The sequence below is a fragment of the Giraffa tippelskirchi genome, chromosome 6 (assembly GCF_054371585.1).
Source record: "Giraffa tippelskirchi isolate mGirTip1 chromosome 6, T2T-mGirTip1v1.2.pri, whole genome shotgun sequence".
Classification (NCBI taxonomy): Eukaryota; Metazoa; Chordata; class Mammalia; order Artiodactyla; family Giraffidae; genus Giraffa; species Giraffa tippelskirchi.
In genome coordinates, this window is record NC_137280.1 from 93,662,401 (window position 1) to 93,685,487 (window position 23,087).

General features: G+C 40.1%; 1 protein-coding gene across 1 annotated transcript; it reads right to left on the reverse strand.

The window, feature by feature from the left end:
- Positions 1-5,711: 5,711 nt before the first annotated feature.
- Positions 5,712-17,836, reverse strand: LOC145509859 (uncharacterized). The gene is made up of 7 exons (XM_081499314.1): positions 17,690-17,836; positions 14,844-14,986; positions 12,597-12,658; positions 11,064-11,162; positions 9,444-9,621; positions 6,468-6,587; positions 5,712-6,094 (listed from the first exon to the last, which is right to left on the reverse strand). The coding sequence occupies exons 4-7, from the start codon at positions 11,112-11,114 to the stop codon at positions 6,084-6,086; spliced, it is 360 nt and encodes a 119-aa protein (XP_081355440.1). The 5' UTR covers positions 11,115-11,162; positions 12,597-12,658; positions 14,844-14,986; positions 17,690-17,836; the 3' UTR covers positions 5,712-6,083.
- Between the last annotated feature and the right edge of the window lie 5,251 nt (positions 17,837-23,087).

Genomic DNA, 23,087 nt, shown 5'->3' on the forward strand with positions numbered 1-23,087 from the left:
TCCTTGCAGTCCAAGGAACTCTCAAGAGTCTTCTCCACCACCACAGTTCAAAAGCATCAATTCTTCGTGCTCAGCTTTCTTTATAGTCCAGCCCTCACATCCATACATAACTACTGGAAAAACCATTGCTTTGACTAGACTGACTTTTGTTAGCAAAGTGTTGTCTCTGCTTTTTAATATGCTGTCTAGGCTGGTCATAACTTTTCTTCCAGGGAGCAAGCGTCTTTTAATTTCATGGCTGCAGTCACCATCTACCATGATTTAGAAGCCCCCCAAAATAAAGTCTGTCACTGTTTCCGTTGTTTCCCCATCTATTTGCCATGAAGTGATGGGATCAGATGCCATGATCTTAGTTTTCTGAATGTTGAGTTTTAAGCCAACTTTTTCACTCTCCTCTTTCACTTTCATCAAGAGGCTCTTTAATTTTTTGCTTTCTGCCATAAGGGTTGTGTCATCTGCATATTCTGAGGTTATTGATATTTCTCCTGGCAATCTTGATTTCAGTTTGTGCTTCATCCAGCCCAGCATTTCTCATGATGTACTCTGCATAGAAGTTAAATAAGCAGGGTGACAATATACAGACTTGATGTACTCCTTTCCATATTTGGAATCAGTCTGTAGTTCTGTGTCCAGTTCTAACTGTTGCTTCTTGACCTGCATACAGATTTCTCAGGAGGCAGGTCAGGTGGTCTGGTATTCCCATCTCTTTAAGAATTTTCCACAGTTTGTTGTGATTCACACAGTCAAAGTCTTTGGCATAGTCATTAAAGCTGAAGTAGATGTTTTTCTGGAACTCTGCTTTTTCGATGATTCAACAGATGTTGGCAATTTGATCTCTGGTTCCTCTGCCTTTTCTAAAACCAGCTTGAGCATATGAAAGTTCATGGTTCACGTACTGTTGAAGCCTGGCTTGGAGAATTTTGAGCATTACTTTGCCAGCGTGTGAGATGAGTGCAATTGTGAAATGGTTTGAGCATTCTTTGGCATTGTCTTTCTTTGGGATTGGAATGAAAACTGACCTTTTCCAGTTCTGTAGCCACCGTTGAGTTTTCCAGATTTGCTGGCATAGTAAGTGCAGCACTTTCACAGCATCATCTTTCAGGATTTGAACTAGCTCAGCTGGAATTTCATCACCTCCACTAGCTTTGTTAGTAGTGACGCTTCCTAAGGCCCACTTGACTTCACATTCCAGGATGTCTGCTTCAAAGTGAGTGATCACACCATGTTGATTATCTGTGTCATGAAGATCTTTTTTGTATAGTTCTTCTGTGTATTCTTGCCACCTCTTCTTAATATCTTCTGCTTCTGTTAGGTCCCTACCATTTCTGTCCTTTATTGTGCCCATCTTTGCATGAAATGTTCCATGTTCCCCTGCTATCTCTAATTTTCTTGAAGAGATCTCTAGACTTGCCCATTCTATTGTTTTCCTCTATTTCTTTGCATTGATTGCTGAGGAGGTTTTCTTATCTTTCCTTGCTATTCTTTGGAACTCTGCATTCAAATGGGTATATCTTTCCTTTTCTCCTTTGCCTTTCACTTCTCTTCTTTTCACAGTTATTTGTAAGGACTCCTCAGACAACCATTTTGCCTTATTGCATTTCTTTTTCTTGGAGATGGTGAGAGGGCAACAGGTAGGAAGGCCAGGGGTCTCCAAACGGAGGAAATAGGCTGCAAGTGTCAGACATTTTATCTCTCTCTTAAGTGGAGGAAACAAACTAGTGATATTTTTTCCCTTCTCTATACAAATTTAAAAGAGGTTTCTCTTAAAATACCCTGTTGCCATGACACCTGGTTTCACCTGAAGTTAACTGTTCTCAAACTCTGAGTTAACCAATGCATTTTTCTTATGGAAATGTTTGTCTTAAGCTATGTTAATGTACTGTGCATTTACCCCTAAGCTGTCTTCCGCCTAATGGCTCAGAATCTACTTGACAAACCATTACGTTATACTCAGACATTGTTCCCCTAATCTATGTAAATGAAACTATTTGCATTATCTGCCTTTCTGCAAAATTCAAGTCAATGTGCCCAGATTATTCCAAAATACATCTTATGGATGAGGGGCCTGGTGTCATTCTGAGTTTAAGACATTCCTTTCTTTCATTAACAAACTGCTAGTGACTATATAACATCCAGCTGAGGACTAGCAGTGGGGTACTCTTTCTGCCCCCTTCTGATGCCTATGTCAGAAGCTTTCTCTATCTCTTTTATACTTTAATAAAACTTTATCACACCAAAGCTCTGAGCGATCCAGCCTCGTCTCTGGCCCCAGATTGAATTCTTCTCCTCCAGAGGCCAAGAATCCCGGCCGTCTTTCTGTGGTTCCACAACAACCTTTCAATGGTCTTGATCAGTGCCTCCTGTACAATATCATGAACCTCTGTCCATAGTTCTTCAGGCATTCTGTCTATCAGATCTAACCCTTGAATCTATTTATCACTTCCACTGTACAATCACAAGGAATTTTATTTAGGTCATACCTGAGTGGTCTAGCGGTTTTCCCCACTTTCTTCAATTTATGTCTGAATTTGGAAATAAAGAGTTCATGATTTGAGCCACAGTCAGCTTCTGGTTTGTTTTTGCTGAATGTATAGAGCTTCTCCATCTTTGGCTGCAAAGAATATAATCAATCTGATTTTGGTACTGACCATCTGGTGATGTCCATGTATAGAGTCTTCTCCTGTGTTGTTAGAAGAGGGTGTTTTCTATGACCAGTGCGTTTTCTAGGCAGAACTCTATTAGCCTTTGCCCTGCTTCATTCTGTACTCCAAGGCCAAATTTGCCTGTTACTCCAGATATTTCTTGACTTCCTACTTTTGCATTCCAGTCCCCTATAATGAAAAGGACATCTTTTTGGGGTGTTAGTTCTAGAAGGTCTTGTAGGTCTTCATAGAACTGTTCAGCTTCTTCAGCATTACTGGTCAGGGCATAGACTTGGATTACTGTGATACTGAATGGTTTGCCCTGGAAACGAACAGAGATCATTGTGTCATTCTTGAGATTGCATCCAAGTACTGCATTTGGGACTCTTGTTGACCATGATGGCTACTCCATTTCTTCTAAGGTATTCTTGCCCACAGTAGTAGATATAATGGTCATCTGAGTTAAATTCACCAATTCCAAATCCACTATACTCCAATAAAAATTTTTATACTAAAGTTTTTGTTTTTTAATTTTTTATGCAATTTACACGTTACTTTCCATTTATAATTATTGAAAAATTTTGTTTACACAGAAACAGACTCATATATATAGAGAAGAGACTTGTGGTTGCCAAGGGGGCGGGGGAAGGGAGAAGGATGGACTGGGAGTTTGGCGTTTCTAGATGCAAACTATTACATTTAGACTGGATAAACAACAAGGTCCTAATATATAGCACAGGGGCATATATTAAATATCTTGTGAGGACAATTTTTAATGTGTTTTAAAAGTCATGGGATTCAGTTTTTTATTTTTTATGGCTATGCTGAGGTATAATTAATATACAAAGGTAAAGAATCTGCCTGCCAATGCAGGAGACACAAGAAACGTGAATTCAATCCTTAGGTTGGGAAGATCCCCTGGGGTAGAAAATGACAACCCATTGCAGTATTCTTGCCTGGAGAATCCCATGGACAGAGGAGCCTGGTGGGTTACAGTCGTAAGAGTCAGATATGACTGAGCACACAGCACACACTAAGCAAAACATGATGAATTTGGACACATGCAAACACCTGTGATGCCATCACCACCATCAAAGTAACAAAACATACCCAACACTTCCTAAAGTTTCCTGTGTCCCTTTGTTTCGGCTTTTTGTTTGTTTGTTTTTGTGGTAAGAACACTATGAGATCTACACTCAACAAGTTTTGAAGTGCAAGATACCATATTCAATATAGGCTTTGTTATATAAAGTATCTTCTATTTAGAACTGGAAGACCAGAGAATGTATTTTCAAATTCCTCTTCAATTAATTAGAGGCTCAAGATTCAATTCTTGGGTCAGAAATGAAATCCTTCCAAATGTTAAAAAAACCCCTTTCATCTGACTTCAAAATTTCTTTCTTTCTTTATTTTTGGCTGTGCTGGGTCTTCGTTGCTGTGCAGGCTTTTCTCTAGTTTCAGAGAGCAGGGCCTACTCTCGAGTTGCGGTGCACGGGCTTCTCACTGTGATAGCTGGCTTCTCTTGTTGCTGAGCATGGGCTCTAGGGTGTGTGGGCTTCAGTAGTTGCGACATGTGGGCTCAGTAGTTGCAGCCCGAGGGCTCTAGAGCTCAGGTTTAGTAATTGTAACACACAGGCTTAGTTGCCCTGAGGCATTTGGGATCTTCTTAGGATCATGTGTGATCGAGCCCATGTGTCCTGCATTGGCAGGTGGATTCTTTACCATTGAGCTACCAGGGAAGCTCTCATCTAACTTTTAATTTTTTAAGTTGAGTCTTCTATTTTTTCCAGCTTTATTGAGGAATACTTGACAAATATAACTGTACATACTTAAAGTATGTGACTGGATGATTTGACTTTAAGAGACCTTACTATGAACATCTTGGGCTTCCCAGGTGGCTCAGTGGTAAAGAATCTGCCTGCCAGTACAGGAGACATGGATTCTATCCCTGGGTTGGGAGGATCCCCTGGAAGAGAAAATGCCAACCCACTCCAGTATTCTTGCCTGGAAAATCCCATTAACAGAGGAGCCTGGCAGGCTATAGTCCATGGGATTGCAAAGAGTTGTCTTTATCTGTTCATTTCCCAACAGTAAATAAGGCTACAGTTTTTATCACTTCTTAGTCTGTTGAGGGAATAATTCCCATCACGTAATTTTTGGAGTAGCTATTAACCAAGCACTGGGGTGAATTTCCAATCTCCATTGGCAATTCCTGATAAACCATCTTGGGCAGAAAGAACTGACTACCAAAACCATACTTTTTCACTACTGGGTTTACAGGTGTGATTGGTAGAAATCTCTAGGTGCTCAAACAAGTTGATAATTTGCCCACCTGTATATGGTGAAATGTGAAGTTCACGGGTTTGGCCAGAGAATAATTCTTCCTGTATCCTGTGGTACCACTTATCACCTTGGAATTTAGTTGAAAGTGATCCAGCTTTTCATCAAGAGCTAGGTTTTCCTTAGACACAAAGGAGCCATCTAAGATGGACCCGAAAGACTTGTAAGAAATAAAGACCACAGCACCTGAAAGGAAGCAAGGATACGATCAACCTGAGGAGAAGATGGGGGAATGTGTAGCCAAAGTTAAGAATTTATCTGGCAAGTCTCTAAGAAGTCAAATACGGAATGTAGAATCTTAAATCTTACTTTGTTAGATCATACATCCATGAAAAAGAGATGGAGGAGATTTCAAAGTCTTTCCACTTGCAGGATGTTAAGGCTATGTCTGGATTTTAGAAAAGGTATCTCCTGTGTCCCTTGCAGCAGTTTACAATGGTCAAGATATGGAAGCAACCTAAATGTCCTCCACAGATGAATGGATAAAGATGTGGTATACATACACAATGGAATATTCAGTTCAGTTCAGTTCAGTTGAGTCGCTCAGTCATGTCTGACTCTTTGCGACCCCGTGGACTGCAGCACGCCAGGCCTCCCAGTCCATCACCAACTCCCGGAGTTTACTCAAACTCATGTCCATTGAGTCAGTGATGCCATCCAACCATCTCATCCTTTGTTGTCCCCTTCTCCTCTTGCCTTCAATCTTTCCCAGCATCAGGGTCTTTCCCAATGAGTTAACTCTGCATCAGGTGGCCAAAGTATTTGAGTTTCAGCTTCAGCATCAGTCCTTCCAATGAATATTCAGGACTGATTTCCTTTAGGATGGACTGGTTGGATCTCCTTGCTGTCCAAGGAACTCTCAAGAATCTTCTCCATCACCACAGTTCAAAAGCATCAATTCTTCGGTGCTCAGCTTTCTTTATAGTCCAGCCCTCACATCCATACATGACTACTGGAAAAACCGTAGCCTTGTCTAGACAGACCCACAAAAAAGAATGAAGTCTCGCCATTTGCAGCAACATCGATGGACCTGAAGGGTATGATGTTATGTTGAGTGAAATGAGTCAGGCAGAGAAAGACAAATCCCACGTGATTTCACATCTATGTGGAATCTAAGACAAAAGACAAAAGAGAAACAGACTCATGGACACAGAGAACACAGTGGTGGTTTCCAGAGAAAAGAATATGGAGAGGGCATGGTGAGAAGGTGGGTGATTAGGATTAAGAGGTACCAACTTTCAGCTGCAAAATATATGTCACAAAGATGTAATTACAGACACAGAATATAGTCAGCAATAATGCAACAATTTTGCACAGTGAGTAGATCATTCATAATGTATAAAAGTATCAAATCAGCCTGCTGTACAGCTGAAATTAGTATAGTATTGTGTATTAATTATTAATATAATTCAATGAAAAATAAAAGTAAATTTCCCCTCCCCCCAATTCTAGAGACGTTGAGATAATCTAGGTAATTTCTGTTACCTCCAGTTCCTCCTCCAGTGACAACAGTGCAATCGATGTCCATTGACTCCTTTTCAGTCTGTAATTTAACTATCTCATTTTCTGTTTTGCAGCTGTTCTTGATAGTCAGTGCTTTAATAACTAAAAAACAAAAAATCTGTGTGAATATTGGAAATCTTTATAAACACTTATTTTAAAATATAATCTCCTTGTCCTTCTCATTTAAAAAAAATGACAAGGACTTTTCTGGCGGCCCAGTGTTTAAGACTTCATGCTCCCAATGCAAGGTGCACGGATTCGATCCCTGGTCAGGGAACTAAGATTCCACATGCAGCATAGTGTGGCAAAAAAAAATAAATGAATAAAAATTAAATTAAAAAAAATGACAACTGTAGGACCGTCCAACACTTTGTGACCCCACAGACTACACAGTCTATGGAATTCTTCAGGTAAGAATACTGGAGTGGGTAGTCTATCCCTGGAGTGGGTAGAAATTCCCATAGGAATTTCCCCACTGGATCTTCCCAACCCAGGGATTGAACCCAGGTCTCCCACATTACAGGCAGATTCTTTACCAGCTGAGCAACAAGGGAAGCCCAAGAATACTGAAGTGGGAAGCCTATCCCTTCTCCAGTGGATCTTCCTGACCCAGGAGTCAAACTGGGGTCTCCTGCATTGCAGGTGGATTCTTTACCATCTGAGCTATCAAGGAAGCCCTTGACAAGTGTAGGAGCTTCAAGTGAAAACTGGAGCTTGGGTGATGGAGTTGGAGTGGACACATAGAAGCTGTTGGCTTTATTTGGGCACCCAGTCTCTTATTGGAGGGAACAGATTCGATATGGTAGAGTTGAGTGAGGCTGGCATGAGATTGTCTTATCTCTTCTAATCATGAGACTGATATCTTTTCTTTTGACCACACTACCTTTCAAGAGAAGGTCTCAATTAAAAAGTTTAAGAGGCCATTATCTACTAATCATACACTTTTTCACTTAGTTAGATACATGCCGAAGAATCACAAGGCATATAAGTCAGTTACTATTGATACTATGGGCTTCCTAGGTGGCTCAGTGGTAAAGAATCTGCCTGCCAGTGCAGGAGATGCCAGAGATTTGAGTTCAATCTCTGGGTCAGGAAGATCCCTTGGTGAGGAAATGGCAACCCATCTAGTGTTCTTGCCTGGGAAATCCCATGGATAGAGAAGCCTAGCAGGCTACCATCCATCCATGGGGCCTCAGAAGAGTTGGACACGACTTAGTGACTAAACAATAACAACAAATAAAATAGATAACTAATGAGAATCTACCATATAGCACAGGGAACTCTACTCAGTGCTCTGTTGTGACCTAAATGGGAAGGAAATCCAAAAAAAGAGGACATGTAGCTGATTCATCTTGCTGTACAGTAGAAACCAACACAACACTGTAAAGTACCATACTCCAATAAAAATTAATTAAAAAAAGAATCACAAGTCATCTTATTCCTTCACTCCATCTCTCCATACTCACTCTTCTGTCTCTTTTGTTTTGAACAAGCCAAATATTTTAATCACCTAGGCCAAATATTTTAATCACCTACACATTAATCAGCTTTAGCACCAACCTTTCTCTTTCTCTCAAGCTCTACATCAATCCTGGCAGCAAATTCACACATTTTGCTGAAAAGACACCAATCTTGGTGTGAATCTGATTTGGGGCACTGACTTCATCTAGACCACCAGTAGATCTCTCCTGGCTCATCCCAATCACATAACTGCATTCACTGTTCCTCCAGAGCAGCCAGTCGGATCCTTTCAAAATGTGAATCGGATAGTGTCTCCCTGAATAAAAGCCAGTGTAGTTGCAATTCTCAGGAAGACCCTGTCTGATCTTGCCTTACATTGACCAGTCATTTCCAGACATTCTGCAAGTACCTCCAGTACACCAGGAATGCTCACTCCAAGCCTTCTGCTCAGGATCATTCTCCATGAGATATGCACGTAGCTCACTCCTTCAAGTCTTCTTACAAATCTCACCTCCTCTCCAAGCCTACTCTAATCAGTTTAATTAGCATCACAAACTGCTTCCCTGGCATTTGCTATCTCCCTCCTCATATCCCTAAGACAGAAAAATGTGGTTACATCAAAAGTGGAAACATCTTCACCCAAAAGTCCTTTCAAGAAACCACAGATTGGCAGAAGTTATTTAGAAACATAAATGAGGTCCATCATATGTGAAGAGCTCCTAAAATTCAATAAGATAAAAACCAAAAATATAACGGACAAAGAACAACTGGACAAGGGAAAATGAACAAAGAGTATAGATCAGAATAATTACAGAAATGAAATCTAATGGCCAGCATAAAATAAAGACCTCTAGTCCATTAGTAATCTGTGAAATGCACATAAAACTATAGCAAGAAACCATTGCTTACTCATGATGTCATCAGGGGAAAAAAAGTCTAAAAACTTAAGGATATGGAGGGGAGAAACTATATTTCAATAAAATAATTTTTTCCAAAAAGTGAAATCTTATCCTTTAATTGATGATAGCACCACAGTTTTTTATGTCCTTATATTCAGTCATTCATTTGATGATTAGTAAATACTTTGAAGTACCAGACATTTCACTAGGTGCTGTTTATGCCCTCAACTCTTATTGATTCTAAGACTAAAGGCTGCTTTATCCTTCAGTGTATCCTTGATAAAGATTTGTACATAACTCTAGGTTGACTCTTGGATTAAAAGTGACAGTACACACAATCACAAAAGATTCACTTTAAAAATAGGTTAGACTTGAAAGATGAATGGATGGTCCAGTCAAATGAACTTTCAAGCCTCATCCAATGCAAACTTAGCGTTCTGAAGAGAAATAAGAAATTTCATGTCAAGTACATACACAGATTTTGCCAGTGTAAAGAAAGAGAAGGCTGTTTTCTGCCAATGGATTTGTAGCTCAACCAACATTTCCTGAACCCAAATTAAGTTGAAAAGTCTGCCTGAGTATCCACACCTCAGCTTACCCATAAATTGTGACTCTCTCCTCAGCATTCCTCCTGTGCGTCGATTGAGGGCAGCTTCGTAGGCTGCCGACTGCACTCTGTGAAGATACTGTGTCGCTAAATGGGCAATTTCTTCCTTGCGTCTCTGAGATGACTCGGTGATGATGTTGCTGATGTTGCCAAAAGAATCGGCTATTTCCTGCCATACAAATAGTGAGTATGCAGATGTAGTGAGTGTGCAGACGTATGAGTGTGCAGACTTATGGTTGCCAAGGGGGAGAGGGGTAGGAGAGAGATGGACTGGGAGTTTGGGATTAGCAGATGCAAACTATTATACATAGGATGGATAAAAAACAAGGTCCTACTGTATAGCAGAGGGAACTACACTCACTATCCTGTGATAAACCATAATGGAAAAAAATAAATTTAAAAATTGTGAGTGTGCTTACAAAATAGAAACAGACTCACAGATTTCTAAAACAAACTAATGGTTACCAAAGGGGAAATGTGGGATCTGGGGAGGGACAATTTAGGAATTTGGGATTAACATACACACACCTGTTGTTTACCCAAACAGGTAAGCAACAGGGGCCTACTGTATAGCACAGGGAACTATACTCAATATTCTGTAATAATCTATATAGGAAAAGAATCTGAGAAAGAATGAATATATATGTGTATGTATATATATATATAACTGAATCTCTTTGCTATACACCTGAAACTAACACAACTCTGTCAATCCACTATACTTCAATAAAATTTTTAAAAAAGAATAAAATACCTAGAAATAAACAAAATAGTGTGATATGCCACTAAAAATTTTAAAAAAAGAATGAAATATTTAGGAATAAACAAACAAGGATGTGAAAATAACTATTGTCTGGTAGGAAATCATAAAAGGAAACTAAGACTACAGATTCTATTTTCCACACCTTTCTTGAAGCTTCCACAACTATGAGCTTTCTCTGGGGTTATTCCCTTTGCTCAATAGCAGAAGAAGGGAACAGTTTGTAGGGAAAAGACGCGAATGTTTAAACAAAGTTGGAAGAAACTCAGACCTTACACTGTCACTTCATTCCATTGTGAAGTAACTGAATATTTTTAATTCACTGGTCTTAGATTTTGCATCACCTTCTACCTGGTTTCCTGGGTTCAGACGATCCCCTGAAGGGGGAAATCGCAACCCACTCCAGTATTTCTGCCTAGAAAATCCTATGGACAGAGGAGCCTGGTGGGCTATATAGTCTGTGGGGTTGCCAAGAGTTGGACACGACGGAGCGACTGAGAACGTGCCCATGCTACCTTGTTTCACCTTTGCTTTTCTTCTTAATTCCCCTGCATTTGTGCTTTTTCTTACAGCTTTTTAGTATACCCCTACAGAAATGATCAATTGTCATCTAATATGGGAAATTGCTTATTTTCAGAAAATTAGGAAGGGAGAGACCTCTGTAGCCAATAGATTTAAGGTAAAAATCTATTGTGGGGTTTGCATTCCTCCTGTGATGTGGAGACAGAAAGGAAAAAGAACTTGTCCCATCTAACTTATAATTAATTCCTTCAGGCATATTGGAGGAAGAAAAAGATGGAGAATTATCTACTGTGAGAAAACATTCACAGAAACTAGGAATGATTTCAAACCTGTAACACAAGTGTGACATTGTTATCTTCTGGTACTCCTTTTGTCACCATGGTAATACAGTTAATCCTCTTGCTGTTATTCGGGTCTTTGGTGGTGTCCTAAAGGAAAGAATAGAAACATATAATTAGCTTTCATTCAGTTAAAAGCATCCAGAGGTTGTTCTTAAGTTCTCAGAAGCTTTATTAAAACAATTGGTCCTGGCAGAGAAATACTCTGACATATCTGTGAATGCAAGACTGCAAAATCAAACACACTTGTTGGAGTTTAACACACACACACAATGTAAATAAAGTTCAATACATTGTTTTGGGACTAGTGGGTATCCATTTGAAAAGAGTGAATTAGTTCAAGACCCACCTCATTATCCTCAAAAATAATTTCTAGAGAACCAAAGTGTCAAAAGTGCCTAAATATAATAAAATCTAAACTCTCAAGCTAATCCCTTTTTTCCCACTGACAAAATCAAAATAAATTAAAATTGGAGGAGAGGCAATTCAAATATATTAACTTTAGGGGATGGAGACATAATAATAACCAAGAACCACTCATAATAGTCAAAATATTAAAACTTATTTCTGTTTTCATATATTTTACATAAAATCTTTGTGTTCCTATATAACATATTATTTATACATAACCTTTGTAAGTAACATATAATAACGTAGACAGGTTCTTCCACTCTCTCTTTTAATAAAAACAATCTTCATAACATATTTACCTTTATTCTTGACTGTGGCTAGAGACAGTCTATTTTCCAAAAGTGCACTTTGACCTAAATGGTCTAGAAGGCAGGATTTTTAATTCCTGTAAGGTCTACATGACATTGGACAACTTAGACCAAACTACAAATAACTTTTAATGAAACAAAGGACTGGATTTTGAAAATTCATCTTATGGGTGTACATACTGGTTTCCTTATTGTCTTAATGTAACATATATTTGCTTTGTAGGTCACCTTTAAAAGATTTATTTACAATAACACACAGTGCTTGCAACAGTGAAACTATATCAATCATAATAATGATTAAATTGAGGGGGTAGGGGTGCCTCTTTTTAAAAAAATAATTTGATCATGCCATTTGGCCAGGGATCTTAGTTCCCTGACCAGCGATAGACCCCATGTCCCCTACATTGGAAGCATGAAGTCTTAACCACTGCACCACCAGGGAAGTCCCAGGGTGGTTCTGTTTTTATAATTAATTCTGTACAAAGCTAGTGTTGACTGAGAACACTTCATGGCTGCCATATTTTCCTCAAACAATACTTTGTTGCTCAAAATGAAAGCAATCGGTAAAGCATAAAATATGGAAGAAATAGGAGAGGATCTAAAAATGTTAATATTAAGAAACACCTTTTTATCCCCAGAGCATATGTGTGTATGCACTGGTGGGGTTGAGGGGGTTGATTTGAACCCTTGTTTTATATTTTATATTTAAGCATATTCCCTCTAGAGAATATTTTGTTTGTAATTATTGTTTATTTCCACATACTGGTGGTGGGCACCAAACAGATTTACAAAGAGGGGAACATACCTGTTGTTTACGGTCTTCCGAAAATGCAACTTGGGTTGGGGTAGGGGAACTAGGGTTGATTCCTAGAAATAGAATGAGAGTTCAAAAAAAAAAAAAAAGAACTCTTTGTTCACAGTCTGAAGTTGGAGGAATTTCCCTCCCAACTTTCCTCCCAGTTTTCTTTCCAAATGGGATTTCTGCTTCTTAGTCATACCTGCTGGTTGTCATGCCTGCTGGCCAGTTGAAGTATGTGAGTGTGTGTGTTAGTCTCTCATTAGCGTCTTTGTGACCCCATGGATTGTAGCCTGCCAGGCTCCTCTGTCCATAGAATCCTCCAGGCAAGAATATTGGAGTGGGTTGCCATTCCCTTCTCCAGGGCATCTTCCCAACCCAGGGCTCAAACTTGGGTCTCCAGCATTGCAGACATTCTTTACCATCTGAGTCCCCAGGGAAGCCCAAAATTGAAGTATAGTTTATTTATAATATTGTATTAGTTTCAGATGTATAATATAGTGATTCTATATTTTTATAGATTTTACCTCATTTAAAATTATCACAAAGTAATGGGTATATTTCCCTGTGCTGGGCCATATATCCTTGTTGCTTATTTATTTTATACATACTTGTTTGTGCCTCTTAATTCTATACCCCTATCTTGACACTCCCCCTTTCTTCTCCCCACTGGTAGCCACTAGTTTGTTCTCTATATCTGTGAATCTGTTTCTGTTTTGTTATATACATCTGTTTGTTTTATTTCTTCCATGTAAGTAATATCATGCAGCAGTTGTCTTTCTTTGTCTGATTTATTTCGCTAAGTATAAACCCTCTAGTCCGTATTGTTGCAAATGTCAGAATTTCCTTCTTTTTGTTGCTGAGTAGTATTTCATTGCGTGTATATATCTATATCTATCTGTCTGTCTCTTTATATATCTCACATCTTCTTTATTTATTCATCTGTCAATGGACACAGGTTGCTTCTGTATCTTGGCTATTGTAAATACTGTTGCTATGAACATTTGGGTGAACGTATCTTTTCAAATTAATGTCTTTGCTTTCTTCAGATATATATCCGGTAATGGAATTGCTGGATCATACGGTAGCTCTAGTTTTAGTTTTTTGAGGAACCTCCATACTGTTTTCCATAGTGGCTGCACCAATTTACATTCCCACATCTTCTTCAACATTTGTTGTTTGTAGACTTTTCCATGATAGCCATTCTAACATGTGTGAGGTGATATTTCATTGTGCTTTTGATTTGCATTTCTCTGATGATCAGCAATGTTGAGCATCTTTTCATGTGCCTGTTGGCCAGCTGTATGTCTTTGAAAACATGTCTATACAGGTCTTCTGTCCATTTTTAATCAAAAAATTAAAAAAATTTTTTGATGTTGTATGTGCTGTTTGTATATTTTGGATATTAACCCCTTATCCATCACATAATTTGTGAATATTTTCTCCGATTCAGTGGGTTGTCCTTTTTTAAAAACATTTTTTATTTTGTATTGGAGTATAGTTGATTAACAATATTGTGTTAGTTTCAGGTGTACAGCAAATTGGTTCAGTTATACATGTGCATGCATGCTCAGTCATGTCCGACTCTTTTGCAACTCCATAGACTGTAGCCTCCCAGGCTCCTCTGTCCATAGAGTTTTCTAGGCAAGAATACTGGAGTGGGTTGCCATTTCCTTCTCCAAGTTATACATGTACATGCAGCAATTCTTTTGAAAAAGAATTTGTCTTTCTGTTTTTTAATTGAATTGCTCTATCTTTGGATTTTTTTGAATAGAAGTAAGGATGACAAGTTAAAATATCAAATTGACAGCCACTAGGGAGAGCCTTTGTGGTTACTTTAACAGAAGCTGTGCATTTGGAAGGCATCTCTGCTCAGTGGTAAAGAACCCATCTGCCAATTCAGGAGATACAGGAGACACGGGTTCGATCTCCTAGAGGAAGCAGCCATGGCAACTGCCTCCAGTATTCTTGCCTGCGGAAGCCCATGGTCAGAGGAGCCTGGTGGGCTACAGTCCATGGGGTCACAAAGAGTCAAACATGACTGAGCGACTGAGCACACACGCAAACATGTTATGCAAACATAAACACACTCAACAGCTATATCAAATGACAATGTTTAGATATTGAGGAATTTAAAGGTTATTAGCATATTGAAGTCAGACCCATACTGATTCATTGTTTGTTTTTCTTCATTTGTTTTGGTCAAATCTTTCTTTTAGAAAGTTTTCACCTGAAGGTGTCAGAGAATCTGCTTACCTACGCAAGTTCCTCTGGAGCCAGTAAATTGAGTTCTCCCCTCAGGCGTCTCAAACCCAGGATTGCACAAAAGTAGCTTCCCCAAGTGTTCTTACACGTGGCTGTCAATGGGCACAGTGTGGTGTTCAGGCATTCATTCTTATCTGTGGCAGGAAAGGGATGAAAAATGAATCAGTCAGTGACACAGCTCCATGGGGTCACTCAGGGCTCCATGAGTTCACTTCTTCATCCCATGCTTGTGCATGTCCACCACACACAGGTCACAGTATCAGCCAGCATCAGAGCAGTGAACAGTCTGTGCATTTCAAGGCACTCACCTTGAGTGAACCGAACAACAGCAATAAATACTTCAATAAAACACTTTTTAACTAAAAAATTAAAAAAGAGACTTAATACATATTTGGGCTTCCCTAGTGGCTCAGATGTGGGAGACCTGGGTTCAAGGGTCAGGAAGATCCCCTGGAGAAGGAAATTACAGTATTCTTGCTTCGGAAACCCCATGGACAGAGGAGACTGGTGGGCTACAACCTCCTACAGTCCATGGGGTTGCAGAGTCAGACATGAATGAGTGACTAACATTAACTAACATATATGTTTATTTATTTTTTAAAAAAACAGTAGAAGGAACAAGAAGTGCTGAACAGAGATTTTTAAAGTATGAGTCTAGAAAACACGTCTCAGAGGAAGTGACAAAGTATAAGAGAATATGAAAACACCATACAAGAATCGCCCCCCCCCCCAAAAAAATCCCCCCAAAACAGTGAGGTAAGATTTAGAAAGAGAATGGAACTCACTGGGCTTCCCAGGTGGTGCCAGTGGTGCTAGTGGTAAAGAATCTGCCTGCCAATGCAGAAGACACAAGAGATGTGGGTTCGATCCCTGGGTCAGGAAGATCCCTTGGAGGAGGAAAATGGCAATCCACTACAATGTTCTTGCCTGGAAATTTCATGGACAAGAGGAGCCTGGTGGGCTATAGTCCATGGGGTCAGGGTATGATTGAGTGACTGAACACCCACAGAACTCATCTGTGTGGAAAACAATGGAAGAGCAAAGATGACTTTATGATGAGTCCACATTTTCTGTGTCTTGATCACAGGTAGTATTCTTATATTCAGAGTCTACACACAATATATGCTGGAGAGGGTGCAGAGAGAAGGGAACCCTCCTACATTGTTGGTGGGAATGTAAATTCATATAGCCATTATGGAGAATAGTATGAAAATTCCTCAAAAAACTAACGATAGAGTTGCCATATGATCCAGCAGTCCCACTCCTGAGAAAATTTCTCTCTACCTAAAAAATAAATTCATAAACAACTCTTTTTATATGAGTTGATTTCTCCATGTGAAAAACTCAGGAGCAACATCTGAAAACTCACTAGTGTGCTTCAGGAGTTGAGTTCTTTTAAAACACTTTCTAAAAACTACATTCTAAACCTCTGAAATAACATGTTAGAATATACAATGAAAACAAATTCCCATGCACAAATCTTTATAACCGCTTCATTAAGGTTTTTTTTTTGCTATAAATATAAATGTAAGTGCTAAAAGAGTTTTTTGAAACCCCAAAATGCAAAATGGTAGGAATAGAATTTTATGTGAACTATATATTTTCAATGTATTAGGAAACATTCTCCTTAGAAGGAAGTCTATGACAAATCTAGACAGTGTATTAAAAAAGCAGAAACACCACTTTGCTGAGAAAGGTCAAAGCTATGGTTTTTCCAGTAGTCAAGTACGGGTGCAGAGTTGGACCACAAAAAGGCTGAGTGCTGAAGAATTGATGCCTTAAAATTGTGGTGTTGGCGAAGACTCTTGAGAGTCCCATGGACAACAAGGAGATCAAACCAGTCAATCCTAAAGGAAACCAACCCTGACTATTCATTGAAAGGACTGATGCTGAAGCTGAAACTCCAATCCTTTGGCCAGAGCTGACTCATTGGTAAAGACCCTGATGCTGGGAAAAATTGAGGGCAAAAGGAGAAGAGGGGAGCAGAGGATGAGATGGTTAGATTACATCACCAGCTCAATGGACATGAGTTTGAGCAAACTCTAGGAGATAGTGAAGGACAGTGGAGCCTGGTGTGCTTCAGTCCATGGGGTCGCAAAGGGTCAGACACCACTTAGTGACTGAAAAACAACATTTCCAAGTGAGAAAAAATTAGTATGCTATACATGCCTGCCAACCCCTTATTAATATGGACTTAAAAATATTCCAGATTGGGAACAAATCCCTTTTCTACATCCTTGGCTAACATTCCTTCTTATTTAGTTCTGTGCTGTGCTTAGTCACTCAGTCATGTCTGACTCTTTTTGACCTTATGGACTGTAGCCCGCCAGGATCCTCCATCCATGGGGATTCTCCAGGCAAGAATACTGGAGTGAGTTGTCATGCCCCCCTCCAGGGGATCTTCCCTACCCAGGGATCGAACCCAGGTCTCCCGCACTGCAGGCAGATTCTTTACTGTCTGTGCCACCAGGGAAGCCCAAGAATACTGGAGTGGGTAGCCTATCCCTTCTCCAGAGGAACTTCCCAACCCAGGAATCGAATCGGGGTCTCCTGCATTGCAGGCAGATTCTTTACCTGCTGAGCTACCAGGGAAGCTCCTTTTATTTAATATTTAGACCCCAAAACTATGCAATCTAAACAAAAAGACCTTTGAGCTAAAGAATTTAATGGCTCTTTATGATATTCAACAAAAATGTTTTCCATGCCTAACACGTAGGTCTTTACTATCAAACCCATTGACTTGATCAGTTATTCTCCAAATTTAGGTCCAATACCTCAATATGAGGGATAAGCAGACCTACTTTTTTCTAGAATGTTCTTACCTAAATAACACTCACCTCTGCACATCACTCTGGTATCATTAAAATGTGGCTTCCCATTGCTTGATTCAAATCCGGATTTACAGGTGCAGAAGTAGCTTTCCACAGTGTCGGTGCAGGTAGCTTTTGAAGGGCAGGCCTGGGTATCCAGGCATTCATTTACATCTGTGATTAAGGATCCATCAAAGGTCAAATGAGTGAGTTCAATCCATGTTGCCATCCTGTCATGCAGACATTTGGTCTGCCATGGAGTACTTCCTAGGTTCCTGGCACTTGGTTTATCATTCTCTTACCCACCAGTTAATGAGAGCCCTCCAGGTCCTGGTTCCACAGAATTATATTTTAATGGGGGGACAAGGGAACAAATTATCCCATATGGAAAGGATTGCAAATAGATGTAATATAAGAAGCCAGATTGAGGGCAAGAGGAGAAGGGAGTGACAGAGAAGCGGGTGACATAGGATGAAATGGTTGGATGGCATCACCAACTCAAAGGACATGAGTTTGAGCAAACTCAGGGAGTTAGTGAAGGACAGGAAAGGGAAGCCTGGCGGGCTGCAGTCCATGGTGTCACAAAGAGTCGGACACAACTTAGTGACTGAACAACCACAACAACAAGCAGCCAGAGGTGGAATGACCTGAGAAAATAGCATTGAAACATATACGTTACCATATGTAAAATTAGAATGCCAGTGAAAAATTTACTGTATGATGCAGGGAGCTCAAATCTGGTGTTCTGTGATAACCTAGAGGGGTAAGATGGGATGGGGGGTGGGAGGCAGGTTCAAGAGGGAGGGGACATATGTATACCTATGAGTGTGAGCAAGCTCCGGGAGCTGGTGATGGACAGGGAAACCTGGTGTGTTGCAGTCCATGGGGTTGCAAACAGTTAGGCACTGAGCGACTGAACTGAGCTGATAGCTGATTCATGTTAATGTATGGCAGAAACAAACACAATCAATACCATAGACCAATTATCCTCCAATTAAAAAGAAATAAATTTTTTTAAAAAAGCCAGAGACTAAGAGGGGGTCAGGAAGAGAGATTCTGTTGGATGACCAGGGCAAGTGTGGTTGAGATGACTTAGTGCAGAGTGTGGGGGTAAGTATGAGAAAATCTAGCAGAAGGTGGGCTTTTTTCTTTTCTTTTCTGGCCCTGCCACATGGCATGTGGATCTTAGTTCCCCAACCAGGGAATGAACCTGGGTCATTTGGGTTGGAGGCATGGAGTCTTAACCACTGGACAGCCAGGGAAGTCTCTAGCAGAAGATTTTCTTGAGCAGTGGGACAAGTCATGAGATGGAGACCATCTTGGTGTGGAAGGCTAGACAGGAGTGAACAGGGAGATAGAATGGTCATCCCCGAGTTCAAAATGTAATTTCAAGGGCTCCCCTGTTGACTCAGTGGGAAAGAATCCGCCTGCCAGTGCAGGAGACGTAGGTTTGATCCCTGGTCCAGGAAGTTTGCACATGCCTCAAAGCAGCTGAGCCCATTTGCTACATGTGCTGCAACTACTGAAGCCTGAGTGCCCTAGAGCCTGCACCCCACAGCAAGAGAAGGCACAGCAGTGAGAAGCCTGAGCACTGCAACTAGAGAGTAGCCCCCACTCGCCGCAACTAGAGAAAACCCTGCACAGCAATGAAGACCCAGGACATCCAAAAATAAAATAAATAAATAATAAAAAATGTAATCTTAATGGTTAATGTCTCAGGGCAATCTCTTACTAAATGTGAATAAGGTAATACTTCCTTACTACTCTTTTTAATGGCCACAAGGCCCAGGGTATGGGATCTTAGTTCCGAGAACAGGGATTGAACCTGTGCTCTAAGCAGAGGAAGCAGGGAGTCCTAACCACTTTATCCATAAAGGTAAACAATCTATGTGCTGGAGTCACCACTTTAACCATAGAGATAAACAATCTATGTGCTGGAGTCACCACTTTAACCATAGAGGTAAACAATCTATGTGCTGGAGTAACAATCTATGTGCTGGAGAAGACCCTTGAGAGTCCCTTGGACAGCAAGGAGATCAAACCAGTTAATCCTAAAGAAAGAATATTCATTGGAAGGACTGATGCTGAAGCTGAAGTTCCAATCCTTTGGCCACCTGATGCCAAGAGCCAACTCACTGGAAAGACCCTGATGCTGGAAAAGATTGAAGGCAGGAGGAGAAGGGGGCGATGGAGGATGAGATTATTGGATGGCACCACTGACTCAGTGGACATGAGTTTGAGCAAATTCTGGGAGACAGTGAAGGACAGGAACCTGATGTGCTGCAGTCCGTGGGGTCACAAAGAGTCAGACATGACTTAGCGACTAAACACCAACAGCAATCTATGAGACTTCTGATTGCTACACATCTCTGCCAACATTTGGTACTGTGTGCTTCTTAAATTTTAGCCATCCTGGCAGGTTAATAACAATTATCTCATTGTGATTTATTGCATTTATTTTTTGACCACACCTTGAGGTATGTGGGATCTTAGTTTCCCAACCAGGAATTGAACCTATAACCCCTTCAGTGGAAACATAGAGTTTTAACCATTGGACCAAGAAGCAAATCTCATTGTGATTTTTAACTTGCAATTCCCCAGGCTTGATTGCTTTTTTTGCTTTCATTTTATCATTTGCAAGATGAAGAAAATAATTCTATGTATTTGGTTATCCTATGACCCAGTGATTCCTCTTAGAGGAATTTCCCCAAGAAAATCCCCTCCCAAAATGAAATACATCCACAGAAAGACTTGTACAAGAATGTTCACAGCAGCCCTATTCATCATAGTCAACCATCAGGGAGTCAGGTGTCCACCAACAGGATAATGGACTAATAAACTGTGGTATATTAACAAAATGAAATGCTATGTCTGATTGACAAGAAGAGATATTCAGTATATACTAGGTGAAATAAAAGCATATTGTAAAACACTATAAACTGTGACCATATTTGGTAAAATAATACATACAAAGTCACATCTGCATTTATCAAATCTCAGTCTATATCTGTATCTCTTTATGTGTGTAAATACATATTCATATTTATGTACATACTATTTAACATACACAGGCTATCTACACAAAGAACCCACAAAAGTTATATAGAAATAATAAAAGATGATGACTCTTTTTACTGTGGCTCTTATGTCTTGAGAGCTTCCATGGTGGCTCAGTGGTAAAGAATCTGCCTGCCATGCTGGAGACCTAGGTGTATGAATATATATATATATATATATATATATATATATATATATATATATGTAGGAAGAGCATATATATGTACCATAATAAAAAGAATGGTTTTCTCTTTATTATTTCTACATAATTGTTCTCCTGATTTTTGTGGATTCTCTGTGTAAATAGCCTCAGTTACACAGTAAGAATAAGACAATAAAGCTATTTCTTTTTACCATCTGAGCCACCAGGGAAGCCCCAAGCTATTTCTTTTTAAGTGTCATAAGTTTAGTGTGGTGGGAAAAACTGAGGGCTAGAATTACTTGGAGAGTTACATGAATTTAAGCAAATGCTTACCATTTCCATATTTCTCTTTTTAAGTCTGAATTTGGGGAGATCAAAACTTGTTCTGCTTATCCCCAAACTGCTTTGTAAAGAAACATCTATAGGGACTTCCCTGGTGGTCCAGTGGTTAAGATTTCACCTTCCAATGCAGGAGCTGTGGGTTCGATCTCTGGTCAGGGAACTAAGGTCCCACATGCCTTGGGGTGTGGTTCAAAAAAAAAAAAATCAACAAACTTGAAGCATCTACAGAAACACAAACTATACAAACGATTCCAGATTCATTCTGCCCATCACCCACATACCTTGGAATGATGAGTTAGGAATATTCAGGAAGAAAATTAAGCAAGAAAGTCCTGGGAGAGAAAACAAAAGGGGAGTTTAATTTTTTAAATACTCCAGTGACCTGAATCTATCGAGGCTGACTTTGCTTTTTTCCCCCAAATAGCTCTTGTATACTTAGTTTCCCCAAACACATTGGGCACACCCAACTAGTGACCATTGAGAGTTAAAAGTATGTTGATCAGGGTAAACAAATGTTCACAGATCCATGAAAATATTTTTGAGACTTCAAGGAAAAAAATGGGTAAAACAGGGAAAAACTTAGAAAGCTGAATAATATTGATGAATAAATGTTCACTTTAATGCCATTTGCATTTGAGTGGACTCCAGGAGTTGGTGATGGACAGGGAGGCCTGGCGTGCTGCGGTTCATGGGGTTGCAAAGAGTCAGACACGACTGAGCAACTGAACTGACTGAATGCATTTTGTAGGTATATAGGTAGAGTGATATGACTTCATCACTTCTTGAATTTGATATTCATTAGCAGTCTGTTCTATTTGAAAATAATACATAAGTTAGGTTTTCTGACTCCACAAATGTTTGATAAAAGTCACAGGAGTTGGGGAATTCTCTGGCAGTACAGTGGTTAGGATTTCACGCTTTCACTGCCGAGCGGCTGAGTTCGAACCCTGATCCAGAAACAAAGATCCTGCGAGCTGCCCAGTGCGGCCAAAAAACCGAAAAAATGGTAAGGCTTGGACAATGAAATGAGTTTATCCTGGGCAATAATTCTAGAAATCCTCTTGGTATTTTTAGCAAAAACCCCCATAAAACAAAACCAAACCCACATAGCATGGAATGAGGAACAATTTAAATATGTTTTATACAATACAGGTTGGGGCTTCCAAAATTAGGGGTAGGAAGCAAATGTGATCTCTCTGGAACAGACGAAGGATCCTTATCAATTTTCAGTTCCTGTCATGGGACCTTCAGATTGAAAGAGAAACGTTGCAGTGTTACGAGCCCTTTGCATGCTTTGTCCCATCCACATGTGACCACCAGGGGGCGCCGTCCACACGCATCTCAGCTGTCTGTTCTGAGCCAAGAAACACCAAGATGAGACCCGGGCGGAAATTTTGACTCGCTAAGCAAATAGATTCGGAAGAATTCAAATCAGTTTCAGGAAGAAAAACGAGCACGGGACAGCTTTCCATGTCAAAAGTCTGGCCCTGACACGAAAGAATCCATTCTTACATGAGATTCATGTTTTGCAAGTATTTCCCAGTTGGCTCAGTGGTAAAGAATCTGCCTGCCAATGCAGGAGTCGCAGGAGACGAGGTGGCAAAGATCTCCTGGAGAAGGAAACTGCAACCCGCTCCAGTATTCGCGCCTGAAAAATCCGGTGGACTGTAGCTCGCCAGGCTCCTCTCTCCATGGAGTCGCAAAGAGTAGGACACGACTGAGCACAGCACAACAACCACCCCAGAAGCTCACTTTGATCCTATCCTTGTACGACGGAATATAAGAGATTGCAAGCTTTGAAGAGCCCCATTGCTCGGTGAAATCATGTTGAAAGTGCCTCATCTTAATTCCTCCAGGTATTTCCATAGGAGACATATCTCAGCC

What these genes read in the sequence shown, in the direction of transcription:
- LOC145509859 (XM_081499314.1), bottom strand. Translation starts at nt 11,114, where the DNA reads ATGGTGACAAAAGGAGTACCAGAAGATAACAATGTCACACTTGTGTTA. An exon ending in ATGTCACACTTGTGTTACAG is followed by an intron (nt 9,622 to 11,063) that starts GTTTGAAATCAT and finishes TTTGTATGGCAG; the next exon opens with GAAATAGCCGATTCTTTTGG. An exon ending in GAGAGAGTCACAATTTATGG is followed by an intron (nt 6,588 to 9,443) that starts GTAAGCTGAGGT and finishes TTTGTTTTTTAG; the next exon opens with TTATTAAAGCACTGACTATC.